Source organism: Protomyctophum parallelum (genome assembly GCF_964188405.1).
Source record: "Protomyctophum parallelum genome assembly, chromosome: 3".
Classification (NCBI taxonomy): domain Eukaryota; kingdom Metazoa; phylum Chordata; class Actinopteri; order Myctophiformes; family Myctophidae; genus Protomyctophum; species Protomyctophum parallelum.
In genome coordinates this window covers 24532592-24558466 of record NC_139698.1, presented here as the reverse complement: position 1 = coordinate 24558466, position 25875 = coordinate 24532592, and the positions used below count along the sequence as shown (strand labels likewise).

General features: G+C 43.9%; 2 protein-coding genes across 4 annotated transcripts in view; one reads left to right on the top strand and one right to left on the bottom strand.

Moving 5' to 3' along the window:
- The window catches only part of atp1a3b (ATPase Na+/K+ transporting subunit alpha 3b), a 34284-nt gene extending 18851 nt beyond the window's left edge, over positions 1-15433 (top strand). For all 3 annotated transcript variants that reach the window (XM_083760418.1, XM_083760417.1, XM_083760419.1), the window contains 19 exons: positions 1022-1225; positions 1398-1511; positions 2128-2262; positions 2373-2490; positions 3081-3349; positions 4001-4199; positions 4755-4999; positions 6112-6304; positions 7073-7248; positions 7418-7554; positions 7663-7813; positions 8273-8441; positions 8891-9045; positions 9509-9632; positions 10369-10514; positions 11925-12055; positions 12186-12287; positions 12766-12857; positions 13277-15433. In XM_083760418.1, coding sequence (XP_083616544.1) covers positions 1022-1225; positions 1398-1511; positions 2128-2262; positions 2373-2490; positions 3081-3349; positions 4001-4199; positions 4755-4999; positions 6112-6304; positions 7073-7248; positions 7418-7554; positions 7663-7813; positions 8273-8441; positions 8891-9045; positions 9509-9632; positions 10369-10514; positions 11925-12055; positions 12186-12287; positions 12766-12857; positions 13277-13305 — 2889 coding nt within the window. In that variant the 3' untranslated portion in view covers positions 13306-15433. The remainder of the gene's footprint in view (positions 1-1021; positions 1226-1397; positions 1512-2127; positions 2263-2372; positions 2491-3080; positions 3350-4000; positions 4200-4754; positions 5000-6111; positions 6305-7072; positions 7249-7417; positions 7555-7662; positions 7814-8272; positions 8442-8890; positions 9046-9508; positions 9633-10368; positions 10515-11924; positions 12056-12185; positions 12288-12765; positions 12858-13276) is intronic.
- Positions 15434-18743: 3310 nt separating this feature from the next.
- On the bottom strand, positions 18744-24373 carry rabac1 (Rab acceptor 1 (prenylated)). The gene is made up of 6 exons (XM_083760320.1): positions 24279-24373; positions 22691-22843; positions 22063-22272; positions 21230-21327; positions 20531-20632; positions 18744-19704 (listed from the first exon to the last, which is right to left on the bottom strand). Exons 2-6 carry the CDS (start codon positions 22819-22821, stop codon positions 19613-19615), a joined length of 633 nt encoding a protein of 210 aa, XP_083616446.1. The 5' UTR covers positions 22822-22843; positions 24279-24373; the 3' UTR covers positions 18744-19612.
- Positions 24374-25875: the final 1502 nt, after the last annotated feature.

Genomic DNA, 25875 nt, shown 5'->3' with positions numbered 1-25875 from the left:
AAATAGCCAATCTACAAGCTCACAACACAGCGTGAAGCATTGCGTTGTGAGCTTGTAGATCTGCTATTTTCACTAGTTTGGGTCCCAGGGAGACATCACATTTCTCTTTTGGATCACAGGCTAAAAAGTAAAAAAAAAATGGGGACCAATGCACTGGAGTACATAATGTATACTGTATATAATGTTCCAGTAACTGGCCACTAGATGGTAGTATAATACCTTCAATGGATGATATTACACTTGCCCACAGGCACACTTCTTACACAGTACAATAGCAATGGACACTTTTGCCAGACATCTTGACTGGTAAACTCAATTAACATCAATATTGTGAGTGTAAATGTTTCATAGGCGTTTCTGTGTGCCATCATCATGAAGGTAACTGTACAGCAGCTGTCCATGCTGGTGCACAGTAACACTTTAACTAAACACACCCTCTGCAAATGGATAGCTTGTCCAGGGTTCAAATTCCCAAGGCTGGAGGCATTATGTGGTGCATGCCACTCCCAGACCCTCTCCCCGTTTCATGGCTCTCTCCGCAGTACAATCGAATAAAGGCTGGAAAAGCCCTTAAAAATAACTTACATAAAAAAATATATATATAATGTAAGTCAGTGGTTCCCAAAGTGGGGTCGGGGGACCCCCAGGGGTACCTGAGGGAGTTCCAGGGGGTCCTTAGCTAAATGATAGTTTGGGTTCAAATGGACCCTTATGGGTCTGTAACTCTGAGAGTGTACACATTTGTACACTCTCAGAGTTAAATTAACATTGATTTTACAATGGGGTCCCAGAGATAAAAATGCCATTAAATGGCTGTCTGTAGACTAATATGCATGTCAAACTGGGGGGTCCTTGAAATGAAACCAGTTGAGAATCACTGTTAGAGCCGTAAAAATCTTTTAAAATGGGGGCTAATTAGTGTCAATTTGGGGGTCCTTGACATGAAAAAGTTTGTGAACCACTGATGTAAGTTAAATATGAAGTACAAAGCGTTACGTCTCCCTCCACTCCTTGGCTCCAGGGTCTGACCGCCGCCAAGGCAGCAGAGTACTTGATCAGGGACGGCCCCAACGCTCTCACCCCACCCCAACAAACCCCCGAGTGGGTCAAGTTCTGTCGAAACCTGTTTGGTGGCTTCGCCATGCTTCTGTGGACCGGCGCCATCCTCTGCTTCCTGGCTTACGCCATCCAGGCTGCTACTGAAGATGAACCTGCAGGAGACAATGTGAGTGCACATGTTAAACACGCACGCACACACACACGCATGTACACACACCTCTGTTTTCGCACATTGTTGTATTTCTCCCACTAGGTATGGGAGTTATTTGTCGTTGCTTTGTTCATGTTTTCAAACTCACTTTGGGTGTATCTCTCTCTCTCTCTCTCTCTCTCTGCAGTTGTATCTAGGTATTGTGCTCACAGCTGTCGTCGTCATCACCGGGTGCTTCTCATACTTCCAGGAGGCCAAGAGCTCCAAAATCATGGAGTCTTTCAAGAACATGGTGCCTCAGGTACATATACTTCTAATTCTGAACCCATGTGTGTGTAACTGTGCCTTCAAACGAAGGCTAACTTATGCTCCGCTGCGTGCCGAACATAGAAGACCTCACAACATGTTGCGGATGTGCATGGCGGGTATGAGCTTGTAGGTCTTCTATTTTCAGTATAAATGGGGCTTTAGCCTTCCACATACACTCTCAAGAGAGAGCATCTATCATGACAACACAGTTATATGTGCTCTGGCTTGTACCACAATAAACGTGTCCGTACCATGTATATGACCAGATGTGACTGCTTAAATCAGCCATTATCCACAACATCACAATCAAATTTTGTATTACACACTTTTACTAGAAATCCTGTTTGGCATTTGCATTTAATCCTTCTGTATATTGTCTGCCAAAGTGTTATTCTCCAAAACTACAAGACTTTACGACACAGTAAAATCCTAAAAAGATTATAGCCATAAGGGATAAGGCGCAAGATAGTGTCGTCCAAATGGACCCGTAGTGAGTGATGACTATTTAACCTGTCTTATATTGATTCACAGAAACGGAAGCTGACTCAATAGATCTGCGTGTGTATGTGTGGGTGCACTGTTAACCACTGCTCCCTGTGTTACTGCAGCAAGCGTTGGTGATCCGCGAGGGGGAGAAGGTACAGATTAACGCCGAGGAGGTTGTGGGCGGAGACCTGATAGAGGTGAAGGGAGGAGACAGGATCCCTGCTGACATCAGGGTGGTGTCTGCTCACGGCTGCAAGGTGGGGCTACACGAACACACACGCACACGTGAGATATGCACACAAACGTAAGACACACTGACGTTTATACCCTGACTCTCACGCACATTGTTTTTGCCTCATCCCAATAGGTGGATAACTCCTCATTGACAGGCGAATCAGAACCCCAGACTAGGTCACCTGACTGTACCCATGACAACCCTCTGGAGACCCGCAACGTGGCCTTCTTCTCTACCAACTGTGTGGAAGGTATGGCGACCGCTAAAGTGTGCAGTGGTGTAAAGTATACTCCATCGAATAAGTATGGTTTAAAATGTTAGGTCACTCGTGCGTGGCAACACACTGCTGGCCATGTTGATCCTACTTCATGCTATGATGTATACAGTATGTATGAAGTTCTGACTCCATAGACTATATTCACACAGCGGCCATTTTGCTCTCACGATATTATGTGCGGGTTGAGAAGAAATGTCATTAATTTAATAGCAAAATGGCCGCCGTGTGAATATGGCGAATACTATGGAGTACGAGTATGTAAGTAAGTACAAAATGGTCACCAATGCGAATTTGATCAATAAACACAATAACGGTCAATCACTGAAATGTCAATCACTTTTGTGAAGTGAGGAGCGCCTCTATGTTTACTCTATATGTTTAGTTTAAAGTGCTCTAAGCAAACAATTTTTTTTTTTTGTACGTCATTAAAAGTCCATAGACTTGGCTGCCATATGACTGACTGTAATTTCCGAAAGGCAGACGTTGGAGGGGATAGAACCCCTCAAAGAGCACACAGTATAAAGTCCTCACGCTCTCCCTCATTCCGACGCCCCTCCCCTCAGGCACGGCGCGCGGCATCGTCATCTGCACCGGAGACCGCACCGTGATGGGCCGCATCGCCACCCTGACCACCGGCCTGGAGTCCGGCAAGACGCCCATCGCCAAGGAGATCGAGCACTTCATCCACATCATCACGGCCGTGGCCATCTTCCTGGGCATGACCTTCTTCGTCCTGGCCCTGTTCCTGGGCTACACCTGGCTGGAGGCCTGCATCTTCCTCATCGGCATCATTGTGGCCAACGTGCCCGAGGGGCTGCTGGCTACTGTCACTGTGAGTATATATATATATACTGTAGGAGAGAACTAGAAATGCACTCTCTCCAGGTCGACAAGCAGAGTGCGCAAGTACTGCTACTAACTAATGTATTACAACTGCTGTTCAAAGTCCTTTAGACCCGCTATTGACCTTATACCAACCTTGAAACATACCGTAGTTACATCACCATCAACAGCCAATAAGGGACCACCATTCTTACCCGACATACTGTACATACATACATACACACACATACCCAGGTGGTGGTCCCTTATTGGCCGGTGGACAACACTGACATACCCAGCCGGTCGCAGTACTTGCACGCTCTGAGAGATTAAACTGTGCATGGTTCTCATGTCAAGGACTCCCAAATTGATACTTATTAGCCCGCGGACCCACATTTGAAAAGAGAACACGCATAAGAGAAGGTTTTTTACCCCTCTAGCGAGTGATTCTCCACCATTTTAATTTCAAAGACCCCCAGTTTGACATGCACTATAGGCTAGGTAGTAGGCCTACTACCCTCACATTTTATAAATTCTTAATCTCCAGAGCCACCGTCCTATACAGTCCCTGCATATTTGCGTAAGACATTCTTTAGTGTCTAATTATGCGTCCATGTGTGCAAGCAAGGGGATTCCATTCTGCTGTTCTCCTGTGCTCCAGGTGTGTCTGACCCTGACCGCCAAGCGCATGGCCAAGAAGAACTGCCTGGTAAAGAATCTGGAGGCCGTCGAGACTCTGGGTTCCACCTCCACCATCTGCTCCGACAAGACTGGCACCCTGACCCAGAACAGGATGACCGTGGCCCACATGTGGTTCGACAACCAGATCCATGAGGCTGACACCACTGAGGACCAGTCTGGTGAGTGGAGGCCCGTAGCCTGGGGACAGAGCTTCTCCCCTGCTGTGGCAAAACATGCAGACACATTGTGAGCTAGATCTGCTTATAGATCTGCTACCCTCCCCCCCCTCAACCCCAAGAGCATCTCAGCGTCCCCATTCAAGAAATACGCTTCTCTGGGGGGGGGCTCTACCGCCCCCGTTTAGAAATACTAACATAAATAAATTAAACACATGTCCAGTGATGTAAATAGGTCTTCAATGTAATGAGTCCCGGGATGCAGGGATGCTCTTTTAGATGAGTCCCAGCCCCCAGGGACATTTTATGAGTCCCACTTCAACGACGTTAGGAGTCATATTTTGCCTTTTTTACTAATTGCAGCATTTAACTCCCATTTTATATGGTTATAATGTGGTTACCGGTATTATAACTAAAGCTAGCAAAAATAAACTAGAATAAAAAACAGTACAGTAAGAGGTCGTCGTTTTATTGCGTCTCCCTTAACTCTAAACTGAGTTTTGGGATGCAAAATGCACCCTATTTTAATCTCTGCATCATGTCCTCTTCTGTGTCCAGGTGCCTCCTTCGACAAGTCCTCTCCCACCTGGGTCGCTCTGTCCCGCGTCGCTGCCCTGTGTAACCGCGCCCAGTTCAAGGGCGGCCAGGACGGCCTGCCCGTGCTGAAGAGAGACGTGGCCGGAGACGCCTCAGAGACGGCCCTGCTCAAGTGCTGCGAACTGTGCTGCGGCTCCGTCAGAGCCATGAGGGACAGGAACAAGAAGGTCGCTGAGATCCCCTTCAACTCCACCAATAAGTATCAGGTCAGTCATACACACACACACACACACACACACACACACACACACACACACACACACACACACACACACACACACATACACACACACACACACACACACACACACACACACACCACCTGCACTGTAATTAACCGTGTTAACAAAGTATTAAAACTATCAATCAATCAATCAGTCAATCAATCAATCAATCAATCAATCAATCAATCAATCAATCAATTATTCAATTAATCAATCAATCAATCAATTAATCAAGCAATGAGGTACTCTTGAGCGAAGCAACCAAAGGCTCCCCTCCCCCTATTTTTCTATACTGTACATGTTTTCCCTTATTTTCTATTTTTGCATAGAAGTGTATATCTGTATGTCTAATATCATATAAATAACGGTAATGGTTCGCAGACACCAAGACTGAATTTCAGTCATTTATTCTTGCATTTTGGACAGGAGACAAACGTTTTGTCGTGGTGGTCATGGTCACATGAAGAGTTATCTATCTGTATGTCTTTAAATGTTCTGAATTGAAAATGGAGAACCCTGATGTATCTTAGCAGATTTTGTATTGACCTGTACTTTCGTTTAACTGTACCCATTCTACATTCAACTGTTAATAACATTTTCAGTCAATCAATGAATCGATGCCTCGTGTCCCTCTACACCAGGGGTGTCCAAACCTTTTTCAAAGGGGGCCATATTAGAAAATATTAAAACACAGAAGGGCCAACTACATAATTTAGCTTTGGATTTAAACGATTCTATTTAACTATCATCAATATTTAATATCAATGGTCTTTTGTCAGGTGTATGCTGTGAACAAAAAGTGTATCTCAGCCTTTTTTCAGCCTTATGTCACAATACCAAATGTAACCACGAAGCAAGTAATAAAGCGATAAAAGAAATGACAAGGAACACTGACAAATTATACGGTGGGAAATGCCCAGGTTAAAATCTTGAATGTGAAAATGTCCCATACTGTATAGAATTTGCCCGGGGCTGCATTTGGCCCGCGGGGCTGCACTTTGGACACAGCTGCTCTACACTGTCAGTCGCATGGTACAAATGTAACTCTAAACCTTTCCTTTCCTTTCCTTGGTCACTTCCCTCCGCCCCCACAGCTCTCAGTGCACGAGACCGAGGACCTCAACGACAACCGCTACCTGCTGGTGATGAAGGGGGCGCCAGAGAGGATCCTGGACCGCTGCAGCACCATCCTGCTGCAGGGCAAAGAGCAGCCCATGGACGAGGAGCTGAAGGAGGCCTTCCAGAGTGCATACATGGAGCTGGGAGGACTGGGAGAGAGAGTGCTGGGTGAGGGCAGAGCAATGAATCAAGGGTGGTGGGTGGGGACAGAGTCCTGGGTGACAGTGGTGGTGGGTGGGGACAGAGTCCTGGGTGACAGTGGTGGTGGGTGGGGACAGAGTCCTGGGTGACAGTGGTGGTGGGTGGGGACAGAGTCCTGGGTGAGGGCAGAGCCATTTACAATTTGGGCTTTTAGCAGACGCTCTTAATCCAGAGCAATTTACAGTAAAGCAGGAACAAAAGTCATGGTAATACATCAAATACATTTAAAAAAAAGCATCAAATACATAAAAAGCAATGAATCAGTGATGTTGGTGGTGGTGGGGGGGTGAGGGCAGAGCAATGAATCAGTTGTGGAGGGGGAGGGGGGGCGGTGGTGAGAGATAGAGAGAGAGTGGCACTTTTTGACTACGAGAACCAAGCGATATTTCACCGCACAGTTCTGGAATTTGTTTCCATGCTCTCGGCTCGGTTTCAGACATGCATTTATGAAGGGCTGCCGACTGCCTCACCTGCGTGCATTAACATAGGAATGAGCCTATAAATGCATATGTCAATGACCCCATTGTGTGACCTGTAGTGTAGGTGTTAAGCGACGCACGCGCGTGGCATCTTTAAAAGATCAAATCAGCAATGCAACGCTGCTCAGGAGATACTGCTATATTCCCACAGTGCACGACGCTCGCGCGTGCAACTAATACATGTCATGTGGGCATCTTGAATCAGAGGGAGGCTGTGACTCAGACCTCTCTGACTCCTACCCCTGTTTCCCTGCAGGCATGTGCCACCTGTTGATGCCAGAGGACCAATACCCCAAGGGCTTTGCCTTCGACTGTGACGACGTGAACTTCCAGACAGACAACTTGTGCTTCGTCGGCCTCATGTCCATGATTGACCCTCCCCGTGCTGCCGTGCCAGACGCTGTGGGCAAATGCCGATCTGCTGGTATCAAGGTAAGCGTGATTTGATTTGATTTGATTGTGTTAGCAATTGACAAGAGCGGTATAACGGCTGTTTGTCCATTAAATGGCTGCAAATGCATTGCTATGACAGAGGTTGGTTACTCTGTTAAGAAACACAAATCCTAGCCATGTTCTTTGACATTTATGACCCATGTTTTAGGTAATCATGGTCACTGGTGATCATCCAATCACGGCCAAGGCCATTGCCAAAGGGGTGGGCATCATCTCCGAGGGCAATGAGACAGTGGAGGACATCGCTGCCCGTCTCAACATTCCTGTCAGCCAGGTCAACCCCAGGTTAGAGGCACTCACTCACACACGCTCACGCACGCACGTACGCATATGGCATTATGGGACAGTCAGTGTTCACTACTAATGTCAAACCGTAATTGTTTGCGTGTGCAGGGATGCCAAGGCATGTGTGATCCACGGTACCGACCTGAAGGAGCTGTCCCAGGACCAGATGGACGACATTCTGAGGAACCACACAGAGATCGTGTTCGCCAGGACTTCCCCACAGCAGAAGCTCATCATCGTAGAGGGCTGCCAGCGAATGGTATACGCACCGTTTTAATGGAATGCATCTTACAGTATAAGCAACATCTATATTTTACCTACGTTTTTTAGGTAAACGTATTGAGTAAATCACACTTCACACAATAATCTTTCACTTGTTGTCGCGCGTAGTCTGGGCCTCTGCCTCCAAGCTACACATGTTTTCACGTTGAATTCACTTGCCATATTGTCTTCATCTTGCACTTACAAATCACTGTCTCATGCAAAGCAAACAAAGTAAACAAAAAAAGAAAAAGTGTAGTGGATTGTGTGCTTTGCTTTTTAATTACTAATTTTACACGAGCTAAATTCAAAGTGAAAGGGAGTCTCCCGGCTGCCTCCCACTGATAAGAGCAAGGCAGTGACAGACAAGCTCATTGTCTCACTGACTCCTCTCCCTTCTCTTTCTCTCTCTCTCTCTCTCTCTCTCTCTCTCTCTCTCTCTCTCTCTGTCATTCAGGGTGCTATCGTGGCTGTGACAGGTGATGGTGTGAATGACTCCCCTGCCCTGAAGAAGGCTGATATCGGTGTAGCCATGGGAATCTCTGGCTCCGATGTGTCCAAACAGGCTGCTGACATGATCCTGCTCGATGACAACTTTGCCTCTATTGTCACAGGAGTGGAAGAGGGTGAGCAACAGAAAAACACAGAGACACACACAGAGAGAGAGAGAGAGAGAGAGAGAGAGAGAGACAGACAGAGAGAGAGAGAGAGAGAGAGAGAGAGAGAGAGAGAGAGAGAGGCACAGGCAAAGAAATAAATGGATTGATGAGAAAAGAGGTAGGCATTTTGTTTTCTACATGGAGAGATGTATGTAAAGATTCTGTGAGACGGAAGAATCACTTGTTCGTAGATCACTATTAGTCATAATAATCAGCAATCAATATTGGCAAGTGCAAGGTTCCGACAATCCTCAACAGGCCAGGTGAAGACAGCAGGCCAAAGAATAGAAGGTGGACATGAGGCAAGATGAGGCTTCAGAATAAAGAACAGAAGGTGGACATGAGGCAAGATGAGGCTTCAGAATGAGTGGAATAACAGAGTCGAGGATCTGATTCGTGTTCCCTTCTGTCTGCAGGTCGTCTGATCTTTGACAACCTGAAGAAGTCCATCGCCTACACCCTGACCAGTAACATCCCAGAGATCACCCCCTTCCTGTTCTTCATCATGATCAACATCCCCCTGCCCCTGGGCACCATCACCATCCTCTGTATCGACTTGGGAACGGACATGGTGAGACAACCGCTCATACACTCATACAGTACCTGTATCATGTCACATGGTTCTTTACTTGTACAGCCCCTAATCGCTGCTACAGTCCCAGGGGGCTTCACAGGCCCACGTTTACATAGTAAACAATACAATATACAGTAGTACAACATGTTTTATGCATCAAACACAGACAATTAACTCAGTTTAGTGTTCACAGAATACTGAAATATTCAGAAAATATTCAGTGCTTCATGCATGCATAATCAATTTAAAGGGGGGGGGGGGATAATAATCCAACAGAAAAGGATCAGCTCAAAACATCTCAAAAATACTGTTTTTACGTCATGCTGTTTCCAGACCCTTGGCATCTCAGACTTCATAGTATAAATGATCCCATTCCTCTACATTGCCCTTCTATCATGCCATTGTCACACACGTACATACAAGACTAGAATAAGATGTTAATGCTTCCCGCCTTCTCCAGGTACCAGCCATCTCTCTGGCCTATGAGGCAGCTGAGAGCGACATCATGAAGCGTCAGCCCAGGAACCCACTCAGGGACAAGCTGGTGAACGAGAGGCTGATCAGCATTGCCTATGGACAGATTGGTAAGTGCAGAGGTTTCCCCCACCACTGTTTCTGGTACCACTGGTGGTACTTGAGCCCCCCCCCCCCCCCCCCTCTGGTGATACACAGAGGAGTCGCCCAAAAAAGGAGAAAAAAGACAAAAGTGGAATGAAATATTTATATCTACTACAAGCAGTTCTTCTGACCAAGCAATAGGCTATCCAGCCGTGCTGAAATGAGCATGACAGCACACCTAGCCGAAGATTTGAGAATGGATTAATCACATTTGAAATATCATCAGTTGTGTTAGTGATTAGTGATGAGATAGAGTTTTGTCAGAGCTTTGTTGGCTTTAGAAATGGGACAAAAAGGTATACGCTCCTGTATTTTAACATCAGTTATTATGGTACTTGGAGAGCCAAATATTTTCTGAGGTGGTACAGTATAAAAAGGTTGGGAACCAATGGGTAAGAGCAACTGGACTGAAGACATGTCTATTGTCTAGTCAATGTCACAACGACAACCAGAAACACTTAATTCGACCTAGTGAGAATAGTGCAAGTACACAACAACAATACATGCAGTATAATGCAGTAGTGTATAGATGTCATATGAAAAATAAACATAGACTATACACATGTAATATATCATGAGGAATAGCATTAGCAATCAATGAAAAATGTGTCGCAAAGAGTCTGGGGGAAAAACAAAAAGCTATAGGCAATTTACATTGTTAAACTGGTTCATGTACAATGTCAACCTTTTGTGTGTGTGCAGGTATGATCCAGGCTCTGGGAGGCTTCTTTGCGTACTTTGTGATCTTGGCAGAAAATGGCTTCCTGCCATCTATTCTAGTAGGCATCAGGCTGAACTGGGACGACCGCACCTGCAACGACCTAGAAGACAGCTATGGACAGCAATGGGTATGTGTATTGTGTACCATACCATACTACACCATACAACAGTGCACCATACCATACCACACCCTACCATAGATAGCGTACCGTACCACAGAAGTCAGTCGGGAACGCCAGGTGGGATTGCGGGAAGTTGAGGCTGGGCTGCACATTGACAAATGAAAAAACAAAAGACAAATGTATTCTTCCCATTAAGTCTGTTTTAATTGTTTTTAAAGCATATATCCTGTTCTGATGCATTACAGGGCTGAGTACCTATGTTCCCCAGGTTCTATGTTCCCCACCATGCAAAAAAGGTTCTTTGTTCCCCACTTAGAATAAACCTAAACCAGAAACCTAACCTAGTCATTTTAGTAATTCTAGTAAGACAAAGTATTTTTGCAACTTAAACTAAAATAAACTGCTCAGACTCTTCAACAAAGATGGCAAAAACAAACATTCTTTGTTCTGTACTTAACCCTAAACCCTAAGGTAAGTGGGGAACATAGAACCTGGGGAATATTGTAAATGCATTTTCTGGCGAAAGGGCCTTTCTGTGTGGAGTTTGCATGTTCTCCCCGTGTCCCCTAGGGTAGATACCCTCACAAAAACATGCAGTAATCCTGGTCTCTAAACTGCCTCCCCCTGGCCAGCCGGGACGCCTGATGGAGGGGAAAGGAACTGGTTGGAATAACGTGCTCCTTCCACGCGCTACGTCCAACCAGGGAAACTCCCCCCTGTCAGGTGTAAAGGAGCAACTTGGACACTCAAGCATTCAAGGAAGCATGAGTTAAGTCCGTTGCTCTCCCTAGCTTGGCGGAGGGTGTGTAGAGCCCAGGATCACATCACAGGATGATTGACACAGGGGTGAAAAATGGGTTACAAAATCGTGGGACAAAAAATATAAAAAAAAAAAAAAAAGTAAATGCATTTTCTATTAAATATTCTTATTCAAGACTACCAATGTGTGCTACAACTTTGAAATGTCATTATAAATAGTGAAACTACCTGGTTGATCCTTGAACAGTGAAACTGCCCCCATAAAATGGAGTTGTGATATATAAACGTTTCCTACTGAACCGTACCATACCATTTGTCTTTGTGCATATAGCAGGCATTCACCATGAATCCCTTGGCGGGCATTTTGCTATTAAGTTAATGAAATGCCACCCCACTTTTCCTAACACACAAGTATTATGTGAGACCAAAATGCCCGCTGTGTGAATCACTACATATAGTCAATAGGCTACACAGTAGTGTTCATATTAAGTTTGAGAATTGAAAGATGGACCCATTGCATTTTCACACTCTCAGAGTTACATGGTCCCCTCTGGGGACAGACATCTATACAGTATACCACTATACTGTATGTTTGCATTGTTATTCATCCTTTTTTTACTCCCCCCCCCCCCCCCTCTCCCTCCCCCTGGCTTCCAGACATATGAACAGAGAAAGATCGTGGAGTTCACCTGCCACACAGCGTTCTTCGTCAGCATCGTGGTGGTCCAGTGGGCCGATCTGATCGTCTGTAAGACCAGGCGTAACTCTGTGTTCCAGCAGGGCATGAAGTGAGTCAGAGCACGCCTGTTGTACCGTGTTGGGTTTTGGGCAGGTGCTCTAGCACCACCTAGTGTCTATCTGTGCACACCACTGCTCCCACGGAGTGTCTGACTGCTTGTTCTCTTCTTCATCCACCAGGAACAAGATCTTGATCTTTGGCCTGTTTGAGGAGACGGCTCTGGCTGCCTTCCTGTCCTACACTCCAGGCATGGATATAGCGCTCAGGATGTTCCCACTAAAGTGAGTTATAATTATTTTAATGCACTTTTAGATCATAACTTAAGCCTCTGTGATCACACCAGTCCAATCGGCAGGTGATTAACACTAGTAGCCTATATATCTGAATGGGATCATCACACCTGCCAACACTTCTAATTCTGTGCGCTAGGATGCTAACGCACACCAAAGTCCTTTTTAGCGGTGCCGGCCCACAGGAGAGAACTTGAAGAGGGAGTCTTGAAAAAACAAGAAAGTGGACACGCACACACCAATATAGCCAGAGGGCCAATACTTTATTAGGACGCAGCTGGTTAAGACATGAATCCAATGTTTAGGCGGTTAAGCCTTCATCAGGGAAATGAACACTTCTAATTCTAGCAGGAGTCTCCCTAATTTCTCCTAATAATACAAATTTCAAATAAACAATTAATGTCATGCACAAATTGCACATGTGTGCAGCGGTGTCTAATGGTGCCTTTGTCTCTCCTCGTGTCTACAGGCCTACCTGGTGGTTATGTGCATTGCCGTACAGTTTCTTGATCTTTGTTTATGATGAAATTCGAAAACTGCTCATCCGCCGAAACCCTGGAGGTATGTATGACTTCTTCTCTCTGTCTCTCTCTCTCTCTCTCTCTCTTGCATGCAATACCATCACAACATTTTGTTCAAGTGGTTTTGCAAGGGTAGCTTCAATTTGTTTCCTGCACACAATTTCACACATTTGGATGCTTTGTCGGTTAGTGAAGGTTAATTACGTCATAGGCCGGGATGACATACATTTTAGACATATTAGACATACTTTATCAAAGTGGAACATTTTAGAATGGCAATGTTTTCAGTTTGTCAAAACAAAATTACAGAATTGTTCTTTGTCAATACAGACATTTTTGAAAAGCAGTCTCAATCTTAAACAACACAAGATTCAATTCCAGATTAATTCACCATTATCTCTCTCTGTCTGTCTGTCTGTCTGTCTCTCTCCCTCCCTCTCTCTCTCTCTCCTGCCACAGGTTGGGTGGAAAGGGAGACATACTATTGATCGAAGGAGAGCTTCTTTACTCAAACCCCTTACATCTTCCACTTATTTCACCCTGCCCTAAGCCCCACCCACCTCCAATGCCCTCAACGCCCCGTCCCCGACAGGACACGCCTCCAGATACCCCGCCCCCTTCCCAAAGACGACAACTGCTTCCAAGCAATTTTCATCATGACTGCCCCAAAGATTAATAAAACAAAACAGCAAAAGCACCTTTACCACTTTCGTACGTCGACTCGTCTCCCACCCCACCACCCCCCCAACCCGCCACCAACTCCACTCCCCACCCACCCCCTCTATGATACTCTTTGCATGTGTCCTCTCACTGCTGTGTACATAAAAACGATATATCTTTACCAAACGGCAGCTGCATATTCTTGTATGTAGATTTGAATGAGCTATGGTGCAAAGGGAGTGTCAATGCTCTGCAAAAAAGGGCCATCCTAGCTCCCCCCCCCCTTATCTCTCCCGCTCCCCTGTTCCCTTTCTACCTTCCTTCCGGCGACCCTTGGCTTGTCCTTCAACCACACACACACACACACACACACACACACACACACCCACACACCCACACACCCACACACACACACACGCACACACGCACACATGCACACATACAGATACAAATTCATGAAAAAGGGATCCTATCACACTCACCGTCACTCCAGCCACCGCCAGCCTCCTCTCCTGCTCTGGGCTCGCCGCCTCTCCGTGGGAGGGCAGAGGAGAGGCGGTCATCTCCCTTCCTCACCTTATTTTTCTCTCTCTCTCTCTCTCTCTTTCACCTTATACTGTACATTTCTTTCTCCAGCGACTACGTTGTTTTTTTTGTTTTGTTTTTATATATATATATATATAGGGGTCGGGGTGGGAGGGGGCTATGTTTGAATGGGTTTACTTGTCGTTATTTTGTTCTGTATGCAATTGTTTTTTTATTTACTCTATTGGTGGGAGGGGGGTTTGTGAGAGCTGCTTCCTGCCCCCCCCTCCTCGTTTAGGCATTAAAACAAAGCACACCCCATGGTGTCCCATCCTGCCCCCCCTCTCCCCCCCTCTCCCCCTGCCTCCAGCTCTTCCCTCTCCTCTCGCATCCCTCCTCCCCCCCCCCCCTCCTGTTTGTCTCGTTTGTGTGCACTGTGTGAACCATTGTCCTTGTTACAAAATATTACGGTACACCCCCCCACCCCCACCCTCGCCCCCTCCTCCAAGTTGGAAAAAAAAAGGAAAAAAAAAAACATTATGACTCTCAGTCCATGTGTTCTAGGAATACTATATAATTCTATACCGAATTTAAATGAAACAATAAATAAATGATTCTAAAAAAAAAAAGACGTGTCAAAAAACGAGAGAGAGAGAGAGAGAGAGTGAAAGAGAGAGAAAGAGAAAGAGAGGCTTTCGTGTGATACAACAAAGATAAACATCCAAATCACATCAGTTAAGACAGCAGAGGGATCTGCCTCTCGCTCCCTCTCCCTCTCCCTCTCTCTCTCTCTCTGTCTCCCTCTTTGTTTTTTTGTTTTTTGTTTTGTTTGGTTTCAATTCTTCTTTTCACTGAATTTTTCAGAGGAAACAAGGCCAATGTATATATATAGATACACTATATATATGTAGACGCAAAAGCAGGTTTTAAGCTTGTGTTTATAACATGAGATCGTGAGACGGCAAACCAAGGCTCTTAGGCTCCTAACCTACTCACTGCAGTGCGTGTTGGTGTGACAGGATTACAGTCAGCCTGCTGTGCTGTGGTGGCGCGTGACCATGAGGATGAGAATGATGAGAATGATGATGATGTTCCTGTGATGGAGTCCCTGGACACTGCTCCGGATCCGGACCCTTTTATTTTGGGTCCAGGTCTGATGTGTCCAGGGTTCCCAGTCCAGGTTGTTGCATTCCGTGTATATGTGTGTGTTGGGGAGACCAGTGAAGGGCCGGCAGTCTCGGGCTGGGTCACTTTAACTCTGATGGCAGTTAGGGGCTGAGAGTGAAGAGATTAAAAGAAATAATAATAAAGTGGAGAAAAAAAAATACAATAAACAACAACCTCCAGTTACACGACAACTAGTAGAACATGTGTGTGTGAAAGAAAAACGAAACCAACACCAATAAAAACATCTAGAACATTTAATACAAACCAGATCTGTCTGTGTGTCTTTATCTCTGCATGCTGTCTCTGAGAACATTACTCCAAACTCTGTTCCCATTCCAAACTCAGTTGTCACCGTTCTTCTTTTATGAATTTATCATGATCTCGCTTGTTATTCCTCTTTTTATTCCTGTTCACATCTCTCTATGTCTGCTTCTATTTGTCTTTGTACGGTATATCTACTGTATGAAGCCTTATTTACACTTTAGTTGCACAGAGCTGTCAGTTGCAGGGAATAACTGATTTTCAAACAGATGGCACCGCATGACACAGGGCCGGCATAATTTCATGTCCGTCCCCTTTTGGCCCTTAAAAAACCGCTATGCTCTGAGCCTGGCCATAGTGGCCTGGTCTCCGTCGTCAGAAATGATTCAGAGTGGGCATCCTCACTCTGAGTCCCCATACCGGCACCCTGGCACCACCCTTGAACGGAAAGCCCTACAGAGATGTTTTTCCCCCCTCATTTGCCTACTGCAGGAAGTGTAAAATAACCCCATCTCAAAATGATCGACTTAAAATCATTGTTTTATTTGATGGCCACCTTCTTGTTCTGGCATTTGGCCTTTGTGCCCTCAAAACGCCAAAGGCAAAGTGGCCTCGCCCCTAAAATGATGAACCATCAGGCCTGGTATGACAGTACCCAGTGTTGAGTGCTACTTTTGAAGTGGGGCGACGCCCCATAAAACCCTGTGCACGCACACATGCATGCGCATTTGCGTGCACGTGTGCAACACGCACAGACACACTATTGAAACATGCGACATTAGAAACAGGGTTTACAATGCTTGAGTCAAAAACATATTTTTGGCAAAAAATATATTTTAGACTTGAGAGAAGTGGGGGGATGGCGCTCCCCCGCGTCCCCATCCCCCCACTACACCCTGAACATAACTTAACCTTGACTGATATACCATACAGCATACTGTATACCACAAATAGCATCAGCTTCATCCCAGTTAAAATGTATCCAATATATTGTTTAATAATAATACATCACAATTACGGTACACACTTTTGGGTGACTATATAAACAATAACATATCTATAAACTGTTTTATGAACCAAACTTGAATCAAAAAAATCACACCTGTGTGAAGTGAGGGCCACTAATATATTAAAGTCTAACTCCTGCTATGATTAGGTGATGTAAAACAAACATTTTTGTTAATGGCATTTAATGTTTGTGTTAGCGACTAAACAAACTCTGTCCATTGTCAATGGCGTTTTTTATGTTTGTTTAACTAAAAACAAACATTAATTTGTATGAGGGGCTAGCCCCTCAAAAACAGAATGTAGGCTACGTCACAAAACGACACCTAAATTCAAATCTGAGGATTGGACGCCACCTAGTGTTCATGAAAAGATATGAACGTCCACTGCAGCAGATGCAGCAGCACCAAAGTGTGGAGAAAGAGTTGGCAACAGCCCAGCATAATGCACCAAAACAGCCGAGTAGAAAATGTGTCTGCCTCGTCTGACATTAACACATACAAACTTTTAGCAAGGACACACACAAGCAAGGACAGTCTCATGAATCTATAAACTATAGTAGGCCTGCATGGAATTTGGTCATTTTATTTCATGTTTTTTTCTGCAGAGCTCATATTTGGAGATTATACACAGATATAAACCTCACTAGTCTAGGACCATTATAAGCTTAAACTGTGGCAGTTTTTAGACGGATATGTACTTGGAGTAATGCTCATGTAATTATATTCTACTATGCGATGATACATTAATAGTTATTACAATTAGAGACTTTACGATTATATGCAGCAAATTATTGAATTAACCTACCTACCTACTTTCCTACCTATCGGGGCACACACACACACACACACACACACACACACACACACACACACACACACACACACACACACACACACACACACACACACACACACACACAGAGAGACAGACAGAAGCTGCCATATGAAACAAGACCTTATGCAATATCGTCAAAATACTATATTCATTTATTTAATAAGGTTATATAATTTGTGAAAAACACCACTGTACAATTAGAAATTAAGGTTATTGGCCCTTCAATCTGAAACAATGCCCCATTTGGAAATTAATGACAATCATGTATCCAAAAATAGGAAATCCTACAAATTGCAATGCTGACAATTAAGGTACTACAATCTACAACCCCTCATATATTTATTTTCATCTCATGGGACTACACTGAATTGCACCGCTTCACTGTCCCTCAAGGGTCATCTATTTTAAATTAAACTCTAGTGCCTATAGCTCTAGATCTGTCGTACAATGGTGCCGTGTGCCAGGAATAGCCAATCACAACTCGTGATCATCCACAGTGCGTCGTGAGCTTACATGTGGGCTATTTTCGGCACAGTATAAATAGATGCAGCGCGCAGATCAAAGACACGCTATGTGTGCGTGAGAGGGTGGTCCCTCACGGCCGCGTAGTGGCCTGTGAGAAGATTCATGTAGGCCTATATGTCCCTTTTGAGTAAGACCAACTTTTTCTGGCATCTTAAAATGCATGCATTCTCCCCCTCCCAACCCCCCTCGCTCTCTCTCACACACACACACACACACACACACACACACACAGTTAGTCTTCTGGGTACACTCAGTTTCATATACATGTGCACCGATTCCGTCTTTGTCACTCATACTGACACACACACCTTACTCTCCCACCCTCTCTCTAATTTCCCCTGTGTGTCTACAGCGAGCTCACTGCAGTGCTCTCCTCTCTCTCTCTCTCTCCCTCTCCACCACCCTCCGTATAATAGAATATCGATCGCTAGCCTTTGCCGCAGTGTGTACGCGAGTGTGTCCGCATGTGTGAGTGTTTGTGTGTCGTGTGCATGATTGTATGTGAAGGGGGCCCCTCCAAGGTCATCTCCACGGCAACCCGAGCATGGGGTCCTCAAGCTGTGCTGTCACAGAGCAGAGGTCACGGGGGGTCACACGAAGAGGGGGGGGGGGGGGTGGCGAGAGGGGGACAAGAGGGAGATGGTGGAGCACTGCGGCGTTTGGTGTGACGGAGACAGGGAGAGGGGAAGGAGCCACAAGGGGTTGGAACTGACCTATTCCACTGGGTTACTTCCAAGGCTGTGGCAGAAGAATGAGGAGAAAACCTAGAAAAGAAAAGATATAAGGGCCTACGAGTTCACTCTGTGTAGCCTGCCTTGCATGCACAAGCAAAAGTAAAGGCGTTGTTTTCGTCCACAAAACACAAACTACCTTCTCTGAGGTCAAACACAGCCTGGCTGGGCCAGGTTACTGCAGTGACAAAATAATGAGATGTCAGGAGTTTTATTGCACTTCCCGTTTTTTTATTAACATACAAAATGTTTAACTGCAAGGTAGAAGAAAACAAATAATAGATTGCAAAATATAAAATACAATGAGATGTAAAAGGTAAAAAGATTATCAGATTAATATGAAAAGTCAGCATTATACCCAAATCTATCCGATAGAAGAAAGCTTGCAGGATGTCTCATACATATATCCGTTCTTATTTGTGCACCAATCATTGCAAAAACATCTAAAGTGTAAAAATGGTTATCCATAGGTGTTTTCAATTAGGATCAGTGTGCATATGCAGCATTATTTTTTATACATGAACTGAATGTAAACAAAAATTCAAATAAAAGTAACAGCCCATAAGGTACTACAGGGAACATGGGCACATTTTGACACAAATAATGAGGCATCCAAGGTGAGACATTTACAATGAGAAGGCATAAGCTGCATTCCAATGTGCTGAAATATGTACTACACAATTTGTGCGTTGGTGGGTACTGGCATTAATATGTAATGAATAGAGTTCTAATATAGTTCTAAGTGGGCTATGCAGTCTGTAACAACCATTTCAGAAACAATACAAAGTGCAGTCTAGGTATAATGACTGAATCACCACCTGCAGGTTAATTAAGGAGCGATCTAATTCAATAGAATGTAGTGCAATATAGACATACTGTACCTATCATAAAAGCCAGGTGCATCGTAAATTACGGTAGGAGGAGGAACACATACGGGTACACGTTTACCATACTTGCAGAACTGGGATCAGTTTCCCCCCTTCTCCCGTCAGTATTAGAGCTATCGCAGGGTCTGACTTGAGACTGATCTTAGACCAGTGCTTACGAGGTCATCCTCCAGCAGGTCAGAGCTCACCCCGGGTTTCTACACGGGCTCCATTAGAAGCTCATCGATGTCGGACGAGTTCTCCAGCTCGCGGAACGCAGCGTGCGAACCAATCACAAACAACGTTGCTCCTGAGAAAGGAAAGGATTTGATTGAATGACTAAATCATGGAGTCAGCGCCACCGTACCCTGATAAGAACAGTAGTAACTGGAGATGCACCATATAACCGGTAGCGTATGGATGGAAATCTGCCATAATAATGCCATATCTGTATCGAACCGGTCTCAAAATAATAATGTGACCGATTACAAAGCTGTCCAGTCTGCCTGTCTCTCTACGATACGATACAACTTTATTGTCAGCTTGCGCTGAAATTTGTTTTGTGTCCATGGCGTCACCGTTCAAGATACAGACAAGACATAGACACAATAAATTGCAAAACGATAAGACATTACAGGATAAAAATCACAAGAACAGACAAGAACGACAACATATCCTCTGGTTTAACGATTTTGGTTTAAAAGCAGGACAGACTGATGTACAAAAGAGTTCTTTAGTCTGTTTCTTAAATTTAGGGACTCGAAACCGCCAACAGTTGATATTCATCTTTTAAATCATGTATGTCTGTCTCTTTAACAGCATTAGCTGTTGATAATGAGGGCTTACCATCTACTTTCACCAGCAAAACAAAAATTATAATAAATAAAATTCAGTTATGAGTTCAATATAAATATAATGTAATATATCGGCATCGGTCGATATGACCCTGCAATTAATTGGACATCGGTCATAATTTGATGCACAAAATAGCGAAAATAGTTCATCTCACAGTTCAGCTCACAACACGTAGGAATGGAACATGTCGTGAGCTCCTAGATATTTTTGAAAGATTATTTTGTATTTTTCAATAATAGTTGATTAAATGCATAAGGTCGATTAACAGTTGCACCTCTTACCTAGAATCCAAAAGAGTGCCGCTCCAGCTCCAGCCAACCAGAAGACAGGGAGAGAAATACCCCCGGCCAAGCTCATTTGATGAGGCAGTGTCAGCTCCTTACCTGATGCAAACATAAACCATATCACTGAGAATGCATCTCGTCATGTTGAATAATCCTCTTATGAAGACACTTCAGGCCCATAACATAGCCTGACTTCAGTTTTAATGGACTGAAGTACTATGTAACCCAGATACCAAACATGGTAATCTGTCAATCATGTGATCAGTATAAAAGTGACATCACTTCCTGGACTTCCACTCCTGCGCTTGAGTGTTTGTTGGCAGCATGCTCAGCATCAAAGATGAACTTGCACTGATAGCATTTGAGCTACAGCTTTTTTTTTTATCCTAATGCTAAATGGTCTACTCTAGACTGTGTGGCTGCATTTCACTCCAAAGGATTCCATCTTGTATGGAAGTGGAACATGTCAAATTTGCGAAACAGGATACACTTGGAGAGATGCAATGGGAAAATTCAGTTCTCAATGTAATTCACCGTTGATTGCAAATATTGCATTTATATCGTCGTCTAGTGCCTTTATTAGTATCGGTTCAGGCATCGTTTACCACTTTAGCACTGTATCAGATACAAATCCCAACGATACCCAACTCTAACAAAAAAGAAATGTTATCCGTCATCCATGGCAGCTTCACTCACCGAGAACAACCAGCTTGGACTCCAGGGACTTGAGGTGGATAATGTAGAAGGCACCAACATACACAGCCAAGGCAATGAGCAGCATAGGAGAGCTGATGCTGTGGGAGACAATAGACAAGGTTCAGTTTAATCTTTACTATGGCAACAATTTCAAAGTTGAGAGATTTCTTTCTGAATCATTTCAGTCGTTTTTGTTAGGTCTAGTAAGCAAATACTTCTTTTGAGATTTTATTTATTTATATGCAATTCTTTTTTTTATTGGCACAAAAACAGCCATGGTAAAAGTCAGTTCTCAGATTGTGTCTGTGTGTGCCAGTGTGTAATGTCTATATTATATTTACCACTGAGGAGTTGCACAAAGTTTAATTGTACAGTGTACAATGATAAATAAAGGAATTCTATTCCATTCTATCTACAAGAGCTGAGGAGGGGGAAAAGGAAAACCAAAGATATGATGAGAGTAAGCAAACTTTGTAGGAAATGAAAAACTATGACTACATGAACTATAGCAACAGCATGGTGAAAATGCATTATTTATGTACTGTTATTTGATGTCTGCACCTTTTTTGTTGTTGCTGAGAGTGATTATGGGTGTTGACAATGATTGTCTTTTTTAACACTGGTCAGATAATAACTGGCATTCAGAGCTAGGTGTGAAGGTTTGTATACTTTTTTAAAGATTCATGTTCCTGCTGCCATACACATGTCCTCAGTGTGCATATCTCTTTCCTACAAAGCAGTGTTTGCTTTGTACACAACATGCATTCTACTGTGCACTGGTGCATTTATCTTCCACCATGTCATGTCAGTATTCAGTTCCATGTTGCTCTTACATGCAATAGAGGATGAGACCCAGGAAGATGAAGGTGTAATTGCTGTTGTAGGTGTCCACATTCCTCACCACCCTCTGACAAAGCTCTCCGAAGTTGCGGGGTTTGGAGAACTTGCGCTGGTCCACGAAGCCGGCCCATGGACGGATGGACTTCCTCCGTTTGTCCATAAACTCCTTAGCCATGGCTACTGTGAAGCCTTTGGGCAGGAGCCTGTGAGGTGACACACAGAAGCCATGGTAAACGTGATCACACTTGACTTAATGTACAGGTATACTGTATTCATGTTCACTGATATATTGTCTGTTAGTCAACATTTACAATAATGCACATAGAACACATAATGCACATAGAGCGGCAGTGGCTCAGGGGTAACGGATGGCCGGATGGTAACCGCAAGGTTGCCAGTTCGATCCCGGGCTCCCCCAGAGTTAGTGTCGAAGTGTCCTTGAGCAAGACACTGAACCCATAATTGCTCCTGATGTGCTGGTTGGTGCCTTGCATGGTTTCCGCCGCCATTGGTTTATGAATGGGTGAATCTATGTAAAGCGCCTTGGATAAAAGCGCTATATAAATGCACCATTTACCACATAGATGTAATAGACAGGAACTAAATAAAATGGAAGCTTACTTTGCCAGTACTCCTGCTCCCCCTACACCAGTAGGAGCAGCCTCATCAGCGGTGAACACGTCCCCGGTAAATGGTGCCTTGCTGCCCATGTCTACAAGGCAGTTCTCTCCTTTCGGAACTCCAGCAGTCATCTACAGAAGCCTCTATGTACTCCTGTAAAGAAATATATGTATAATTATACAATACAATATTATTGAGGCCAAACAAAGTTGGTGGTCAAACCTTAGAGTATATATAACTCTATGGGTCAAACATGTTAAGTATATTTATGGCTAGAAAGCACATTTACACATACACAGAATTTGTCTTCTGCTAGATCCCTACTGTTGATCCCTACTCTGGTGCAAATATTCAGCAGATTTAGAAGCCTGTAGTATAAATAAAAGACATGCTTATTGTTTTGTTGAGACTACAACTTCAAGTTAAATTGAAGATTGGCTATTACTATTGGCTAACCTCAGATTATTGGCTAAAATATTTTGGTGTGAGGGACAAAAGCCAACAGAATATAGATCCCAGTCAATTAAGTATTTCAGTCAGATAACTCACAAATAGATTTAACCAATATATTTATTATAGAATCAGAATAAGTGTTCTCCCTGCTCAGCACAATTAAACACCATCATTAAACATAAAAAGCAGGGAGATAGATATACAATAACAACTCCCCATGGGGAACAGAAACAACAGAGCCCACCGCCACCGGTGGTGCTGGGAGCAAATGTCACATAACAACCAGGAACCATGCAGAAGGAAGGCAGGAAGAAGCATGCAGTCTAGGTGAGCTTAAATACCCCACCCAATTGGTCAGCTGACTGCCACATCAGTGTATGTGGCAGTATGTATGTATACACACATATAGTAATGCAGCATATAAGCTACGTATCATATAGTTTAGGGCAGCCTATGGTGCTTGGAGACCAGCTTTAGCTCTAAGGCCAGTGCCTTTTGGTCAAGACAGCAGCAATTCTTGTAATTCCAGTTTCATTGGTTGGGCAACACTAGCTTTCTTGTTAAAAAAAAGAAAAACACTAAAGCATCATCCTATGTTAATTATTGTAACAAACAATAAAACACTCTTTGTATTGTTTCAAAGCAAGTTTTGTAATTTATAGGCTATTTTAAATACTAACTGGACTCAGAGCCTGATGAGTCCAGTTATAGGATTTAGACTGCAGTATATGTTCTGTTAATTACAGGCAGTAGAAAATGGCAATGGAAAATGTTGGTCACGATAGTGAAGTCACTGCCAGTCTGCCACATCAGCTCAAGACAGTACACTTCTTATAACGTTACAGTACTCTACTCAGAACAGGGTGTGGATATGACTATCCAGTATCCACCACACATAATTATATCTCAGTAATATAACACCCTTCCTTACTCGTTTGTTGTTGATCAGCGGCAGCATAACTAGCATCACTGATACGAATACCTAGCCGCTACTAATCAAATATAGTCTACCGGTATATTGTTTTTGCCTTTATATCCAAGGACGTCGCTTCGCTTCGGGTTGTTTCGTATACACCAGAGAGCAAAAATAAAATCAAACTCAGAGACAGACATGTATAAAAATGTAAACACTCACAGCAGAAAGTTGCTCTGTTCTCCCTGTTCTTCGCTAGCAGCGGATATGATGATGTGGAGATTATGTTCTACTAAACTTCCTGTTGTTATAAACATGGGGGAAATAGCGCCACCTACTGGTAGTAATAACCAGTTATTATACTGTAGTAGATAGCCTACATAACATAACCATAGGCATACAAATAATGTCGATTTCCTGTATTAGCAAGGGAGCTGTCAGTGGGCTGTGTAAGAGACTCCTTGAGGAGGTCTTATAGTTTAGAGAGGATCTGTATCTTGCCTTTTAGGCGTTGGGGGAGGGAGTTGGATAGCTTAGGCTTGAGCCCAGTATTTTAGTTAGGGTAGGCCTACCTCCCTTTTATTATACTTACTCGCTATAGGATAGCCTACTTACTTACTGTATGATATATTTACTTGTAGTATGTTATGTTATTGTTCTTCTTCTTCTGACTGACTGACTCTTCAGAGTCTCTGCTGAGTCTGCTCTAGTGCTCGCCATACTTTATACTGGTGATGTGGCCTGGCGTCACGCTGTCGACCGTTTCCGTGGCAACAAGTTTGATTGATTGATTGAGATATTTATTAACAGTTTGCAGAATTACAGTACATTTCAAGCACAAACTCAATACAAAGACTGTTTACTGTGAGTGGACGACCCAATTAAGCATTACACTTGTTTACAAGAGGGTCCACGTCCATGTTCAATTCATCAAAACATTTAGAGACGTACAAATAGACACTTCTATATAGTCAAAGAACAGAACAGGAATTCATCCTAAAGGAGGTAAAAAGGGAAAAGAAACATATAGGCTACAGTGAGGGGGAAAAGGGGTGGGCGGCGGACGTGGGGGGGGGGAATTCAGATTTTACGGGGCCAATTTCGAGCCCTGTTATGCAGCCTATATGATCTGTGGTGCGCTTTCTAGGCCTACAGTGCCTACACTACACAGTCTCAATTAGGGATTTTCCCAGAGGTTAATTTCACTGATGTGTAGGCCTACAACCTTTATTCAAATGGTTTCATTTGTATTGGAGTGTGAAGCTTGAACAATAGGTTAATTGCGGACCGCTACAGAGAAACTGTGGATATTAACCGGTCCTATACCAATAAGGACCCAGGCCAAATGCCATTGCGCAGTAGCCTACACCAACAAGTCTATGCGTGGCATGTGAAACTATATCGTACCATGAATCCAAGCAGAGGTCCTCACAAGTATAGGTAAAACACTGCACACTGCACTTGATGCTTGCGGAACTCGACTTCGTCTCGTTCCCCTACCGCATCACTGTCGTGGCAATAATCACGTTAAACAATATATTGCTTAATTCCATCACGTCACGTGTATGCAAAAGCACAAAGGGTAGATTTTTGCCTTCAATTCATTTTAACCTTAATTAAGTTTAACATCCACTTTTGATCATTACTGTGAGATCTTTCTAAAAGATGAAAAAAAAACATTATTATTTGTTTATCGTAAGTGCATAATATCGTAAATTAAATATGTCAAATTATTTAATGTGTGATAGGCAAACCACAAATGGCTCATACTAGGCTCATACATACAATGAAGGCAATAACTACCCTAGGCACCAGCTTG